A 16692-nucleotide genomic window follows, 5' to 3' on the forward strand; every position below is an offset into this window, starting at 1 on the left:
CTTGTGAGATCTATGGCTATAAATTGATTCATAAAGCTAGAAAAGGTTTGTAGGACTGAATGCAACCAGAAGATCCCATTAAGAATAAAAGGTATAAGTCTACTCTTCTTTGTACATACACAACAAACTCTCATTGGTTTTAAAATGTATTCTGGGGTTCTAGAACTGTAGCAGGAACCATAACTCACAATTACTGTCAGTTCTCTATTACCTAAATAATTTGGAACAGTTTATTCTTAAGGAAGAGGCAGCAATATTAAGAGAGTAGGATTTTTTAAAGTTCAACAGAGAAGGAAATGCTTAAAGCATGAAATGGTTTAGCTAAATATCTTTAGAGGAAGGACCAAAAACCCAGCAGCCTGAATGCAGAAATAAGAGCCTAAGTAGTATAACAATATTTTTAAAAATAATGTAGAAAGTCTAATATATGTACTGGCCTATGACTGAAATACATTGAAATTTGAATTTGAATTCTAATATATATGTTTTCAGAAATTCCAATGTTCTCTCTTTTAAAAATTTTTTTCTTAAAAATCATGTCAAAGCATCAATTCAATTTGGTCTACTTTTCAGAGGAAAACAGAAACAGTATAATTAACTCCAGCCTAGAATCGGTCATATCATCATCAAACGCCAACAGTTTGCTCCAGTCCAGTAATGCTGTTCAGCCTAACAAGAACTCAACTGAATCTAATGCAGAAGTTATCAAACCCAACCGGCCAAATTCACTGTAAGTATACGCCTGATAAACATACCAGCAGTTCTTATCTACTGATCTTCAGATACCATGATTGGAAACAGATGCTATTCCCCACTAGGCTCTTGTTTCAATAATATCATGTAAAATTAACTCCTGGCTATGTACTGAGGGATATTTAAAAAAAAACCCTACTATTTGGGCAAATATTTAATCTTTGGGTCCTTTCCCCAAAACATTTTTATGCTGCTGCTTGCTGATTTGTGCTTATGTCTTGTACTTAACGCAAATTATGTAGGGGCATTGTTTAGTTTCATTTGCTTTTAGAAGTTGAGGAAGTCTGTCTATTTAGGAAAGTGCTTTTGGCATAGCTGTTCAGCAACTGAATGTCTGCCAGTCTTTCTGCTGTTTGTGAATTGATAATGCTGTAATGCAATGATTTAAATCATAAATCTTAGGCTTAGCAGATCAGTCTGGTGTATTAGGAACTGTTATTACAAATTGTAGTTGAATCAAAACATTTTCTTTTTCTAAGCTCTGTTACCTCTGGGTTATCCACTTGAATTTTATCTACTCCATCTTTATATCTCTTTGGCAAGTAGAATCCATTCAAGATTATCACAATGATTAAGTATTACAAAACCTAATCAAAGACTGCTGTTCTAAGATCTTTTGTTGCGGAACATATTTGTGTGACATCACTGCACTGTGTGATTTTACCACCCCCAGCCACTGGCTGCTAGAGAGAATGACAGATGTTTTGTGTTGGTTGACATTCTCCAGAAAGGGAGATATGAAAGATAACAGCTGATGTTTTTGGTAGCAGCCATGCATATTCCGTAATACTGAAATATTGGAATTTAGTGTGCTTACCAGTAAAGGAAGTAACTGCTTTATCTTTGCCAGTATCTACACTGTAACCAGCTACTTTTAGAACTGTCATAAGCATAAAGCTAAACTGATGTTGCCTTTACTTACATAAGTGTTTAGTCTATTGAGAATCTGAGATCCTAGAAAAACATTTTTGTAGGTTTACTCATTGTTCAGTCACAACTCTAACACATTCCAATTAGCAAAGTAGCCTCTCCTTTTTCAGTTCTTCTAATATAGGCTGATTTTTTTCTGGCAATGGAATAGTTTTAAAGTGGAGTCAGCAAGGTTTGACATCTTAATTGTAGGTCCTATCTCTTGTATTTGCCAGTAGAAGCTTTACAACTGGAAAAAAAATGCTGTTGGCTCAAAAAGAAATCTGTTGTCCTTAGCTATTGAAAAAGCTATTACATTATTTTTCAAATATGACAAAAATAAATCCTTAATAAATGGAGTATTTCATTTCCTGTGGAAACAGTGGGATGACTAATTTTATATTTCATTTAGTAATAAAGCAGTGTTTTAATGCATCTAGCTATTCAAGAGGCAGGTTCAGTCACTAAATGCTGAGATAAAAGATTGCCTATAGACTGTGTTCTTCTCATTGTGGTGCTAAGAATTTTTGTTTCCAGAAGGAAAAATAAAAAAAAAATCCTAAATCAGTGAAATAACTACTCTATTTGAAAATCAGAAATATTACCAAAACAATGAAATTAGCCAATTTTCATCTATATTCGTTTTGTTATTATCTCAATTTTAAAATACTGAAGAAAATTTTTTGAGGTGGGAGTTGTATTCTCCAATATGCCTGTCATTATCCTTGCTTATTATAACTCTTGGAAATCTCTTTAGTAGTTTCTATCATCTTATTTAAAATAAAGGGATAATTTGACTTTTCCTATATTATGTGGGAACATTTCTAAGCTCACACTGAACTCAGAGAAACACAGAAACAATGTATTATAGGGAGACAGCCATATTAATCTGTGGCAGCCAAAAATTAATAGAAGCCGTATCATCTTTCCAGGCTAACATTTTTTTGTATTTTATTTTTATTTTGTATTTTATTGGTCTTGTATGCTGCCCACTCCCGAAGGACTCCGGGCGGCTTACAATAAACAAAGGAAGGGGATAAATAGACAAACAGACAAACAACAATTTAAAATACACAACATTCATAGTTACAGTGGGGCTGGCTATTTCAACAGCCCCCCAGCATGCCGGAGCAGCCAGATCTTAGTGGCTTTGCGGAAGGCCGGGAGAGTAGTAAGGGTCCGGATCTCCACGGGGAGCTTGTTCCAGAGGGCTGGAGCTGCAACAGAGAAGGCTCTCCCCCGGGGAGTCGCCAGCCGACATTGGCTGGTAGATGGGATCTGGAGGAGGCCTAGTCTGTGCGATCTGATCGGTCTATGGGAGGTAATTGGCAGGAGGCGGTCTCTCAGGTACCCAGGTCCGATGCCATGTAGGGCTTTATAAGTAACGACTAGCACCTTGAAGCGAGTCCGGAGACTAATGGGTAGCCAGTGCAGCTCGCGGAGGATAGGTGTAACGGGGGTGTACCTGGGTGCACTCACGGTCGCTCGCACGCCTGCATTCTGGACTAGCTGAAGTCTTTGAACACTCTTCAAGGGCAGCCCCATGTAGAGCGTGTTACAGTAATCCAGTCTTGAGGTCACAAGGGCGTGAGTGACTGTCTGAAGGGCCTCCCGATCCAGGTAGGGTCGCAATTGGTGCACCAGGCGAACCTGGGCAAAGGTCCCCCTGGTCACAGCCGACAAATGGTGTTCTAAAGTCAGCTGGGGATCCAGGAGGACTCCCAAATTGCGAACCCTCTCTGAGGGGCGTATAATTTCACCCCCCAGCCTGAGAGATGGAATACTTGGCCAATCTTTGGGAGGGAACATCAGTAGCCACTCGGTCTTGTCTGGATTGAGTGCCAACTTGTTTTTAAAAATTAAGAAGGAAAATTTTGACACTTTGTCACAGAGATGAAGTGGCTAAATTAATGCAAGATTTAAACTGAGATAAGGCAAGGAGAAAGAGTGGAAAATAAGATGGATATATAAATGCAAGCTACAAGTGAAATAGGGCCTCAGTGGTTAAGATGTTGAGCTTGTCAATGAGAAAGGTTGGCAGTTTGGTGGTTCAAATCCCTAGCGCTGCGTAATGGACTGAGCTCCCATTACTTGTCCCAGCTTCTGCCAACCTAGCAATTCGAAAGCAGGTAAAAATCCAATAGAAAAATAGGGACCACTTTGGTGGGAAGGTAACAGCCTTCCATGCCCCTTCGGCATTTAGTCATGCCTGCCACATGACCACAGAGACGTCTTTGGGCAGTGCTGGTTCTTCAGCTTTCAGAGATGAGCACTGTCCCTAGAGTCAGGAACGACTAGCACATATGTGCGGGGGGAACTTTTACCTTTATCTCTTACGTTACCCTCTTAATTATCAGTTGTAATATGTTAAAAACCCATTATGTTGTTGAGTTTTGGAAAATAACCTTTCAATTATATGAGTTCGGTCATATTGGAAAAGTTTCTTTTTTCCAAGGTGATTACTTGATATCAGGTAGTATATGCAGAGAAATGCAAAGATTCAACGCTACGGATGATTAGTTGGTGAAGCTGACAATTTTGCTGAAATAGATAAATGTATTTTTTTGATTACAGAAAAGAAATTATCTACTTTTATTACTGACCGGAAGTCATGAACTTTTTACATATAAATAAGAAAAATGAACATCACTTATGATTTTGATGACTAGACAGTATTGATTATAGAAAGAATAATAATATGATATAACTTTAGAGGGAGAGGTCAAAATGTAATTATAACTGCTGTGAAGAAACCTTTTTGTATTCTTCCCTCTCTTTTCCATTTTTCTTTCACTTTTTTTACTTTTCTTGGACTTCTTTCTTTTATTTCTTAATGCCCACCAGTTTGTGTTAGCTTTACCTTCGTGTTTGAAAGTTTTAATAAAAATGGAACTTAAAAATAATCTGTAATAAAGTGTCAAACTGCTCTGATGATGGCAGAATATTACATTAATCTATTTTAAAGGTTGATTGCAGTTTCAGCATCCTTTTAAGCACTGCTAATTTAAGAATGGGAAAATGACACATTGTGGATTAATCATGCCAATAGAGGGGGATTGTTTGTTTTTATTTTCTAAGATCTAAATGTAGAGTTGATTTAAAAAAATGTTTTCCTTTTGAAGACAACTTCCCTGTTATGTTGCTACAGCTTTCTTAACATAAATTTACAGAAACCTATACTGATACATACAGACATACAGACACACACACAGAGACACACACAGACACACCCAGACACACACAGAGTATATTTTGGTCTGATAGTGAGCCTGGAACCTCTGTATTCCGTGTTTAACAATATTTTATTCAATTTTTCAATTTTCACATTCCATTTGCAATCATTTATACACAGGGTATTTACTATAAGCAAAGAAGAAAAAAAAAAGAAAAAAGGAATAAAACGAACAAATAAAAAGGAAACACAACTCATCATTCACAACCCCACCTAACCCTTGCATCCTCCATACACCCCATCTACCCCCTCCAACTTTCCTTTCTCCCTCTAACACTCCGCTCCTACTTCCCTTTCCCCTCAAACCTTCCTTCTCCCCTTACTCCCCAGACACCCTCCTTACATACTCCTTACATTCCCCTTACTCCTTCCTTACTCCTCCCTCTTCCTTCCCTCTACCTCCCTCCTTGGTGTATGCCTTTATTCGAGTGTTGTTTGATCTAATAAAAGTAAAGTGAACCAAGGAAATAATAATAATAATAATAATAATAATAATAATAATAATAATAATAATAATAATAAAAAAAAAGAACCACCGTATATAAATACATTCTTGTTCTTATTAAGACTATGTTAACACCCCCCCACCCCACCCCCCACAATCCCCATCCCTAATCCCCATCCCTAATCCTCCCGGCTTCCCAGGGCCCACACCTGGCACTACCTTCTATCTAAAATATCTTGTATACATATGGATTAAAAAATAAAAGTAATATATCAAAAGAAAAAGAAAAGCAGAGAAAGAAAAAAAAGGAAAAAAAGAAAAGAGAAAAGAGAAAAAAGAAAAAAAGAAACCACTCTTTGTGTTGATCTCAGCCCCCCATCTTTATCTATGCTTAAATAGTATAAATCATTCTATCTATATTTTATTCTCGTCTCTTACTTCTTTGCTATTTACCCCAATCTTCTGTAGACTCTCCCGTTCCCTTCCTAAACCTCATGATCCCTTCCAATAAGATTTAAGCAGCATGGTTCATGCCATATATTCAAATATAACTTTACAGACAAGTAATCAAACTTTCCCTTCTAGTAAAATTTAAACAACGTAAATGATCTTTCTTTGCCCCTTTTTCAAACAGTAATTCAAAATAATCTAACCAGATTTCCCCTTCTTAGTAAAGTTAAACAGCGTAGATCAGATATTACTTTACACAGGAATCAGTTTCTATCTTAAGATAATTCCAACCGACTTCCCCTTCTAATAGGATTTAAATAACTTAGTTCATTCCACATGCATTTTACCCTCGAACCTCTGTATTCCAAAGTATTTCTGAAGTTCTATTTAATTGACCCAGGAACGCTATGACATTCCAGGAAGACTTGCTGAAACCTGTTTATATATTACACACACACACACACACACACACACAGAGGCAGGGAGAGGGAGGGAGGGAGGGAGAGAGAGAGAGAGAATGAGAATGTCTTTCTGTTATCAGGATTATTTTTTGAAAAAAATGTAAGCCCAATATATTATATAAGACTACTGAGAAAGAGAGCTGTGTTGATACCATAACATTACAATGATAGACAGCTTTTGAAGCTACAATAACAGAGAGCTTTTGAAGCAGTGCTGGAGTTTACTGTATCACTAGAATCTAAGGTTTTTATAAACCACCAAAGTTTGTTAAGGAATCCAAACCCTTTTTCTTCTCTTATGTATTTCATAATTAGCCTCTTGCTCTGGATGACAGGCTAAGGTCAAATTGTACTGAATCTCTCCAAGAGACAGAGCTGCCTCCACTTAGTGTTGATTCAATAGGTTTCTGACAGAGTCCCTTTGAACTTAACACGGTCTCAGTTTGGAGTGGTAGAGAAAGAGTTAGGAATAGTCACTGGGAGAACAAATCTCTGAGCCAGATATAACAGGCATATCAAACCGATATATAAGTGTAAGACTACTGAATCTTTTTAGGAAGAGGGCTTTTCAGTTTGATTTAAAAACTCAGCAGGGTGCAGTTTATTCTGAATTCTTCTATTTGACCTATCTCATTTTTGATACACGCATGCACGCACGCACACGCACGCACACACCTTTCGTAGATTTGAAATTCCCAGGGTTCACAGTGGTAAAGAGAAATGACAACTTTCACCCTCACTTAAAAAGCAGATCTACTGTAACTACAGGAGAAATAAATGGAAGTATTCTCAGTTTCATAACAAAAATGCAATTGGCCCAATACTTATTTAAGGAGTCATACTGTACCTTCCATTCTTTGTTAGGAAAATGGAAAGGCTGAGAATAGCACCTCTGTTCTACGTTGTAGGGCATACAGGGATGCATCTCTGAAGGGTTTTGAAAATCAGTCCAGACTTCTTGATAAGCACTGCCAGTCTTCCCCACAGTATTGTCTCACTGAGATCAGATAGGAGAAAAGATGCAGAGTCATCTAAGAGGTTCTATAGGCAGCCTGTCAGCCAGCAATTCTTCTCATTTTTTTAGCCTTGCTAGTCACAAGTACACCAATGCTCTATCCTTCTAAGAGGTGCTGAAGTGGCAACCAGGAGGTGGTTAAGGTACAGGTGAAACTCGAAAAATTAGAATATCATGCAAAAGTTCATTTATTTCAGTAATGCAACTTAAAACGTGAAACTAATATATGAGATAAGACTCATTACATGCAAAGCAAGATAGTTCAAGCCGTGATTTATCATAATTGTGATGATTATGGCATACAGCTCATGAAAACCCCAAATCCACAATCTCAGAAAATTAGAATATTACATGCAATCAACAAAACAAGGATTGTACATAGAACAATATGACTTGACTTGAGTCTTTAGCGTCGGTACGGCATCGCCAATCCCTTCGCTGTAGAGTCGCATGCATCCCGAACCATCGCCACCCATTGTTTGCGATTTTGAGCGGCAGTTTTGCCATCTCGTATGGTAAAATGGATTCGCGAGAGGTCTTCTTCAATCAGCTTCATCCATGTTTTCCGTGGGGCGTTCTTATGCACCTTCCAGGTTTTGGGCACGGGTGCTTCAATGGTTATTTTGGGCCAGGAGTTGCTGAAAAATGATTGGCTTAATCATAAACACGTCCAAGACTGTTTGCCTCGCACACAAGATTCCCGATCCTGGCCTACTGCTCAATACTCAAACTTTAAAATGTGTTGAAACATTTACGTATCTTGGTGCGAAGATATTGTCCAGTACGTTTATCGATACCGAAGACATAAACCATCGATTAGCAAGAGCCTCAACAACATTCGCAAAATTATACTTTCGACTGTGGTCGTCCCAACAAATATCCAGGCCCACAAAAATGAAAATATTTAATGCTTTGATCATACCAATACTCCTCTATTCATCTGAATCATGGACCTTTACAAAAGCTCAACTACAAAAATTGGAGGTGTTCCAAATGCGATGCCTACGCACCATAAGCGGGCTCAGTCTACATGATCAGAAAACAAATGACTATATACGGAAACTGTGCCTGAACCAACCAACCATAGAACAATATCGGACCTCTAAAAAGTATAAGCATGCATATGTACTCAGTACTTGGTTTGGGCCCCTTTTGCAGCGATTACTCCCTCAATGCGGCATGGCATGGAAGCTATCAGCCTGTGGCACTGCTGAGGTGTTATGGAAGACCAGGATGCTTCAATAGAGGCCTTTAGCTGTTCTGCATTGGGCTCAGGTCAGATGAGTTTGCTGGCCAATCAAGCACAGTAATCCTACGGTCATTGAACCAGGTTTTGATGCTTTTGGCAGTGTGGGCAGCTGGAAAATGAAGTCAGCATCCCCATAAAGCTCATCTGCTGAAGGAAGCATGAAGTGCTCCAAAATCTCCTGGTAGATGGCTGTGTTGAGCCTGGTCTTAATGAAGCACAGTGGTCCAAAGTCCTCTTTTCTGATGAGAGCAACTTTTGCCAAAAGCACCAAAAACTGGTTCAATGACCGTGGGATTACTGTGCTTGATTGGCTCTCCATTCTTCCTCCATACTCTGGGTCCTTGGTTTCCAAATGAGATGCAAAAGTTGCTCTCATCAGAAACTTCAGATCGCTTTGAGTCCTACTTCTCTCGATTAATCAAGAATGTCTCTAAGGTTCCCCTATACAATTTTATTCAATGAATCATAAAATGTGATTTGATATTGGCATAAAGTGTATCTAGTGAGTTTGTTTTAATTCAGGGAATACCTGACAGTGAAAAACTTCTCTAACCATATTTATAAGTCTTATAAATTGCGAAGGAGGAGCAGAGAAATATTTGGCTGATATATAATTGCTAATTGTGATTGGGGAATCAAAGCTTGGGGGCATCAAAAGGATCTTGGCCCATTCTCTTACATAACTTAAGATGTTGATGGTAGAGGCATTTCTCTCCTCTCCCTGTAATTTTTGGTTTTGGGGACTTGCAAGTCTATCTATTTTACTATAAGAGCTCTAACACATAGAGAGTCACTTACTCAAGAATCATCATACTTCTTTAACTGGAGCTATTTCTATTGATAGCATGGGGCTGAGTCAAATCAGTTATTTTGATAAGATCTTGACTGTTCTGCTCTCATCCCAAAATGAATCAACCAGCAATCTATAATAAATGGTCATGTAACTTGCAGGATATTTGGGCTTTTGTTCAGGATACATTCCCCTAAAGAAGCCTGAAAGTAGAGTTCAGTCAAAACTTAGGATGTAAGGAAAAAAGTTCCCTTGCTAGCCATCCTGATTGAGATGGGTATCTTACAAGAGGGGCTGTGTTGTCAAATGTTCCTTTTTCTATCTGATACTTTAACAGGTTTTTAAAAGCTCTGTTTCTCTTTTTGAGTCCTGGATCTGGGTCACTTAACATGTGTCAATGTGAAGCTCTAATGAGCATAAAACCAACCAGACAAAAAACAGAGTTATTTCCAGCTGTTCGGTTTTCTATGACAATAAGGTTCTCTTAAATATTGATCCAGGAAGTAGCATTCTTCTAAGAAGCAGCCTTTTCCTTTTTTACCCCAATATCTATGTAATATCAGGAGATGTTCTGTCATAAACAGAACGTTTAGAGGTCTAATTATGTTTACCCAGTATCAGTTCACATCCAGGGTTTTTTTTGGTCAGAGGCAATGCTAACAGTCTTTTTTCTTATCTCCAAGTGATCAAGTAAAATCATCATCTTCATTTATCATACCCTGTAAGTGATCTTCTCTCCAGAATAATTCTGTATTATCTCAGGATATCAGCATCCAATTTTATTGTAGTTACTAGCTCTACTATCCACAGCAGTATTTTTAGATTATGTACCATGAAAGAAAGATTGATTTTCCTACAGAAATGTTCTACGGTACATACTGAAGGTTTGTTAATGTTGATAAACCCAACTTTTGATTGTGATACTTTTTTTTAATGTTTTGAAAGTTCTCAGATGCCCTTCAAAAATATACAAATGAAAGATATGTTCCTTAAAATGAATTCCTTTTCTCTGTAACTTCTGGATAGTACTTATTCTGTAGTGGACTATTTGTTTCTTCATGTGATTCAAGAATTCCTAGGTTAATGCATCCCCAACAGGCATAAACAATTAAGAATCTTGTGATACTCTCCAAAATGCTTTGTTGCCTATAGCTCTGATCAGGCAGATAGAGTGTTTGTTCAAAGAGATGATGATTTATATATACAGCCATGAATGGGTGATGTCTTGACGAGCAGTACTGGTTTTTCTGATACCATATTTGCATCCACTTCTTCCTTTTGGAAAGGCTTAGATAGGTCAAATGATATCAACTGTTTGCTGATATTAATGACATATTCAAAGTTGAAAAATAAGCACTATATTAAACCCTGACATTGTAAGTGATATTTGATCCTACAAAAAAAGCAAACTGCTTTATTTTTTAAAAGATTCCTAGTATTTAGAAGTTCTGTGATAGTAGGATTGCCTTTGTTCATTAGTCTGATCAGAGTTGTTTCCTAGAGATGACCAGGATATCAACCCATACCTGTTGTCCAGAATATTGAGAGCTTTGTGAAGTCCCTGGTGCTTTCTAGCTTGGCTGTTTCCTGTTTGCTTGCAGATGTTTCCTTACTCTCATTAAAAAGTGTGGGGTTTTGTCCCTGATTATATACAGTAACTTACTCTGCTAGTGTTGATGAGGGTATGCTTTTCTCCTTGGGAGCTCCTTGATTGAAGAATTGATTATTTGTCTGGTGTTAATCCCTGCTTATCTGAATAGTGGCTACTGAAGAGGATGAGGGTATGCTTTTCTCCTTGGGAGCTCCTTGATTGAAGAATTGATTATTTGTCTGGTGTTAATCCCTGCTTATCTGAATAGTGGCTACTGAAGAGGATGCATTCTAGTCTTGTTTTGCTTCCTTCTTGTTTTTTTGTTGTCTCTGTTGAATGGTGTGTAAATGTGGAATATGTAAATTAAGAGCTTTACCAACTATTCCTGCAGAAATCATAAACAACAGTTATTCACACTAAGAAACTTTCCTTTTTAAGCACCATAAGTTATACTAGATATAACCATCTTTAGGTTTATACACAGAACTTGACTTCTAAGTGCTTTGTCACTTTAATCTTTCTGAAATGATGGATCATTTTAAAGGCACTGAGCCATGAATTACGTTGTGAACTACACTTTCATTGAACCATTGTGGTAACTCAATACACTTCAGATATAATCTACCATAGTTTGTTCAGGTATATGATTGTCAATCTAGTTCATTTATAGCATTCTGCTCCTCATTATAGATCTATTGCTTTTTATCTTCAGAATCTGGTTTTTGAATAGCAGCTTTAAAAGATGATTATCTTATGGATGATGACTTTTTTCTTTTATGTTTTTACAAAAAAATAATAATAGCAGACTTCTAGTTCATTTCATTGGATGTAGTTTTGCATGCTTCTCTTTAGGGAATAGTTACAAAATTGTTAAGAGAGGCCAGCATGACATTGATCAGTATAATTTTGGTTATTATACTTTTCAGTCAGATAAATAAGCAAATTTTATGAACTGCTGTAATCTTAAATCTTAAGATACATTGCAGGGTTAGCTGATGCTCTAGGTAAATTTGTTAGCCTGTAGGTCAGTTTAATATTGTTTTAATACGTAGATAACTTCTCAAATTGCTGGACATTTTCACCTCAGGGCAAATCAGAACAGTTGTCTTGACAACTAGGATAGGAACACAGCATGCACAAAGGTCTGCCTATGCTCCGGTTACAATCCACCTAGGCCCTTATAAAAAAATCCAACATTTTCAGAGGAAGTTATAAAATAAATTATTGGCTTCATTAATTAATGTATGGAGGTCAGCTTCATCAGAGTAGTGTAAACTTGAGTTAAGTGGTTAAATGTGGCTATTCTTCCATGCTAAATGTTTCTAGACTAGAAAATTCTTTTCCTTTAGCCATTTCCTCAGTCTTCATTTCTGGCCTTCCAGAAAATGAAGTCTTTTCATTTCTGCAAACATCTGCAAACTTATCAATTTAATGCTTATTAAATTGTGTGTGTGTGTGTGTGTATGAGAGAGAGAGAGAATTAGTCTTAATCTGCTTCACCATTGACAGTATGTGCTTTTGCTATTAATAAGTTTACAGCAAAAACAATGATGAATATTTTAGTATTATTTTGGTTAAATTAGCTACCTTGACTATCAATCAGTGATCATATATTATTAATCAATTCTTCTGCCCAGTTCATAAGTTTTCAAAAGTGATAGCCTAACCTGTTGATAATTCTGGATTTTACAATTCTCACTCATCTTGGGACCAATTTGCAGTAGCGGGTAAACACAAAACCATTGATTAATTAATTATTCCCAGTACTATGATGGCTGCAATTTCCATCATTTCTGTTAGTTTGCTTTTGCCCTTATTTCACTCCTGAGATAACGGGGCAAGTAAAGGACAAACCAGGAAGCTCTTAATATTTTACTTTGTTTTTCTTTAACCACTCCCACTATCATAAAGTCAAGAAGGAAAGTAAACCGTTTTTCTCGTCTTAATTTCCTCTCTGCAGTACAAAAGGTTCTGTTTTGTTTTAGCTACTTGGGCCAAATATCTATGGAAGAACATCAGACTTGTCATTCTACTTCTGTTTAGTCTCTTCATTAGGGCTTCACTAAGAGAGAGATGTCTATGAGGATTCAAGTGCCTTCTTGTATTTCCATGTGGTATATTTCAGGGAGTTGTTTGAAGACAGACTTCTTCATAGACCTGCTTTCCAACCCCTTTGTTCCTTGCCTTGCAGTTGTAGCAAAGTCACCATTTTGTCTGAAAATAATTACAACTTCAATATTTTATTTGTGTATTATGGTTCTAAGGCCACTCAGCTCCTCAGGAGTTCCTCTAGGCAGTTAAAAATAATGATATAAAATATCAAATGGAACACTCACTGCATTTATTTAAAAGAAGGGTATGAATACTTAGTATCTAGAAAAAAACATCTAGTCAAATTGAGTGGCAAAATTGCATTTACTTTATGATTTAGCTGCTTACATAACACACAGGAAATCTGAATAAAGTATCGAATGCTAAATAGAGTACAGCGACATCAGTGGTAAAACTATTTTTCACCAGTGATTAAATTGTTACAAACTGCTCAGTTTTTAATCACTACAGTAATTGCAAGCAAGACAAATAAGTAGCAAGAGAGTTGCTATGCAGTATTTGTAATCTAATAGTTGGTAATCAGAAGTTTATTGATAAATAATAATACCCAAACAAGCAGAAATGTTCTAATTCAAAATCTCAAATGCAACTGTGACTGCAACATTTTTTTTTAGAACATAATATACGCTGTTGAGTTAGAGAAATAATATAAGATAGCAAATTAAATCTAATTGTTATGGTTAACTTTCGATTCTCTTTGAGTAGACATATTCTTCTTATAGCTCGCAGTAGACTCTCGAAGGGTTAACTAAGGCCTGTATTTGTGCTTCTTTTTCCTTTCACTTGGCTAGTTATTTTAAGACATTCTGGCTAGCCAAACCACAGAAAATAGAGCATCATTTTTAAAAATCTTTTCCTGTTTACGAAAGAATAAAACTGAAATGCAACATTAATCTGCGGGACACTAAGCTTTAGTTTTCATTTCTAATTTTCTCCAGCTCTCTTCTGTCAGATAGATGAATCAAAGAATTTGGCTTGAAAGAAATATTCTGTTAAGTGATTTTGCTGAAGTAGGAATTAGAAGCAAGGGAGCATAGATCTGTGTACCAAGTCAACATATTTTTATATAATTGTTAATTCAAACTGTATAAGAAAGAAAGAAAGAAAGAAAGAAAGAAAGAAAGAAAGAAAGAAAGAAAGAAAGAAAGAAAGAAAGATCAAAGAGAAAGCTAAAAGTGCAGGAAGTGGGAAAAAGAAAAATGTTACATACTGGTAGTTTCTAATCTTCTTGACATAAGTTATAAGTACAGTTATAAATTTGCCCCTTACTCTATGGTTACAGCATAAGTGCCTTTCTTCTTTAATCTATCCTGTTTAATTGTCTAAACTATAAATCACAAGTTTATATTTTCCTTTTTTACATAAAAAGTCTACAACAGGTTTCCAGTCAGCAATAAATGTAATTATTTGTCTTTTCCCTGATCAAAGATGTCAATTTAGCCATGTCAGCAAGTTCCATCATCATTCCAACTGCTTATTCATCAATCTCAAAAGAAAAATGTCTGGCTTCAATTGGATATTAATCTTTAAAATCATCTGAATCAGGTTATGCATATATTTAAATCCAGAAATTTCTAGCTTTTTTACAGTTCCATCAAACATGTGGAGTTGGAGATAAAATGTCCTTTCCTATTCTTCACATTTGCTACATAAATTTGAAGTGACTTTACACATTCTAGACAATTTCTCTGATAACATATACAGTATCAATAGTACATCATTTTAAAAATTCTCCTTAAGATTATAACAATATAATTTCATTTCTTTCTTTCTTTATCTTTCTTTCTTTCTTTCTTTCTTTCTTTCTTTCTTTCTTTCTTTCTTTCTTTCTTCATTTATTTATTGAATTTATTTATTTGCCACCCATCTCATACCCAATGACTCTGGGTAGCTTACAACATAAAAACAATGAAAAATATTAAAAATACATTGTCAAAAAAAACTCAGCAGATAAAAAACATTAACAGATGAAATCATAGATACAAGATAGCAAAGAGAGGAGCCGGACAAATGGAGGGGAGGAGAATGGGGTGGAATTTAATTAGTCAACCACCTCCAGTATGAGGTTCCCCCATTGCGTCCCCAAGCCATGAGGTAGAGCCAGGTCCTATAAATAAAAGAACATTTTCAACTACATCCCTCTGCAATCAGTTCTTTCTTGATTTCCTTTTACATTCCCCTTGATAGAATTCTGGTGTTTCATGATAAGTTGGCCATTTGTGTTTACCTATTATTTCTCACCTATAAAATGCTTTTTGTGCTGAGATACACAAAGGTGTTTTCAGGTACAACTTGGATTTGTACCTATTCCATATTCTCAATATGCCCTGTTTAACATAACGAATCTGCACGAAACTTGTCTTTATTGTAGCACAAACACCCATACTATCCAAATCTCAAATTATGTCCTTCTAACTCCAAATCTCTTCTAGAGTCATCCAAATTAAACACCAAGCTGCAAAATACTATATCATATCAGATAAATCAATCATCTTTCCTTTGCATCTTGTAACACCTTAAATTTAACTCATGGTTTTTTTTTCCTCCTATCACATAAATTTCAATATATCTAATTATATTGGCCAGTGCTTCAATGGTACATCAATTGTCAGAACAGGTATTGTCTAAACAAAAACGTAATTCTAGGCAAGACAATCATTTTTATAATCATCCAGCTATGATGGTTGTAATTTATCCCATCTTAACATAACTTTTTAGACTTTATTCCCTATCTTAACATAACTATTTTGAAATAATATACAATTCATAATTATCAGATACACACATACTTATTTTCTTCTCAAATCATAAACTTCTTCTATTCATCAATTCTGTTTAATCCATTTTCACATTTTTGTTAAGATATTTGTCTTCTGTTTATTAGTCTTGAAACCTGCTAATGCACCATATTCTCCTAATCTGCCCATTCATATTGCATATCCATTCAAGGTGTATTATAGACCCAACACCAAGCTACCTGCAAAAACCCTTACTTCTAGCCTCCTTTTAAAATCTTTAATCCCACGATCCTGATTTGTTCCTTATTTGTATATCACAGGGTTTGTTTGATCTGAATTGACAATTCTGCTTTCTAAGAAGCATAAAGCCATTTCATGAATGGCTTTTAAAAAAACCTCATTCATTCCAATTTCATTCCAAAAGTCATATTTTCCAAAACTTTGAACAAGAAACCCAGCTCAAATCAAAGGCTTTTTCTGCATCTAAGAAAAATCAATGTGGCTTGTTTTTCATTATGTTACTCCAGATATTCTAAAATGCCCAAGACACTTCTAACATTGTTCTTTAACTGATTTTTTTTAAAAATCCAAGTTGATCATCATGCACAAATCTTGCAAAATTATTTTCAGTCTATCAATTAGAATTTTTGTGAAGAACTTATAGTTATTATTAAATAATGATATCAGCCAATGGATTCTTGTTAAAATCAAATCTTGTCCTTCTTTAGATATTAATGCAATATTGGCCTCTTTGCACTCTGGCAATTTCCCTCCCTGTAGGATAGAATTCATCATGTTTTTTAAGGGTTGTAAAAGTTTATCCTCAAAATATTTATAAAACGAATCTGATAATCCATCTGGTCCAGGCACCATTCCTAGTTTTTCTTTTTTATATGTATTTTCCTTATTGGTATGCGTCTGTTTGTAATCAATCTCTGTTCCTAATT

At 36.0% G+C, this 16692-nt stretch overlaps 1 protein-coding gene across 5 annotated transcripts in view; it reads left to right on the top strand.

Annotated features, from left to right (window-relative positions):
- Positions 1–16692, top strand: part of ARHGAP26 (Rho GTPase activating protein 26) — a 256484-nt gene that overhangs the window by 194437 nt on the left and 45355 nt on the right. For all 5 annotated transcript variants that reach the window (XM_087709586.1, XM_087709588.1, XM_087709587.1 and 2 more), the window contains exon 20: positions 574–730. In XM_087709586.1, coding sequence (XP_087565712.1) covers positions 574–730 — 157 coding nt within the window. The remainder of the gene's footprint in view (positions 1–573; positions 731–16692) is intronic.

Source organism: Thamnophis sirtalis, unplaced genomic scaffold, assembly GCF_051295495.1.
Source record: "Thamnophis sirtalis isolate CommonGarterSnake01/CBP01778 unplaced genomic scaffold, rThaSir2_p1.2 scaffold_3, whole genome shotgun sequence".
NCBI lineage: Eukaryota > Metazoa > Chordata > Lepidosauria > Squamata > Natricidae > Thamnophis > Thamnophis sirtalis.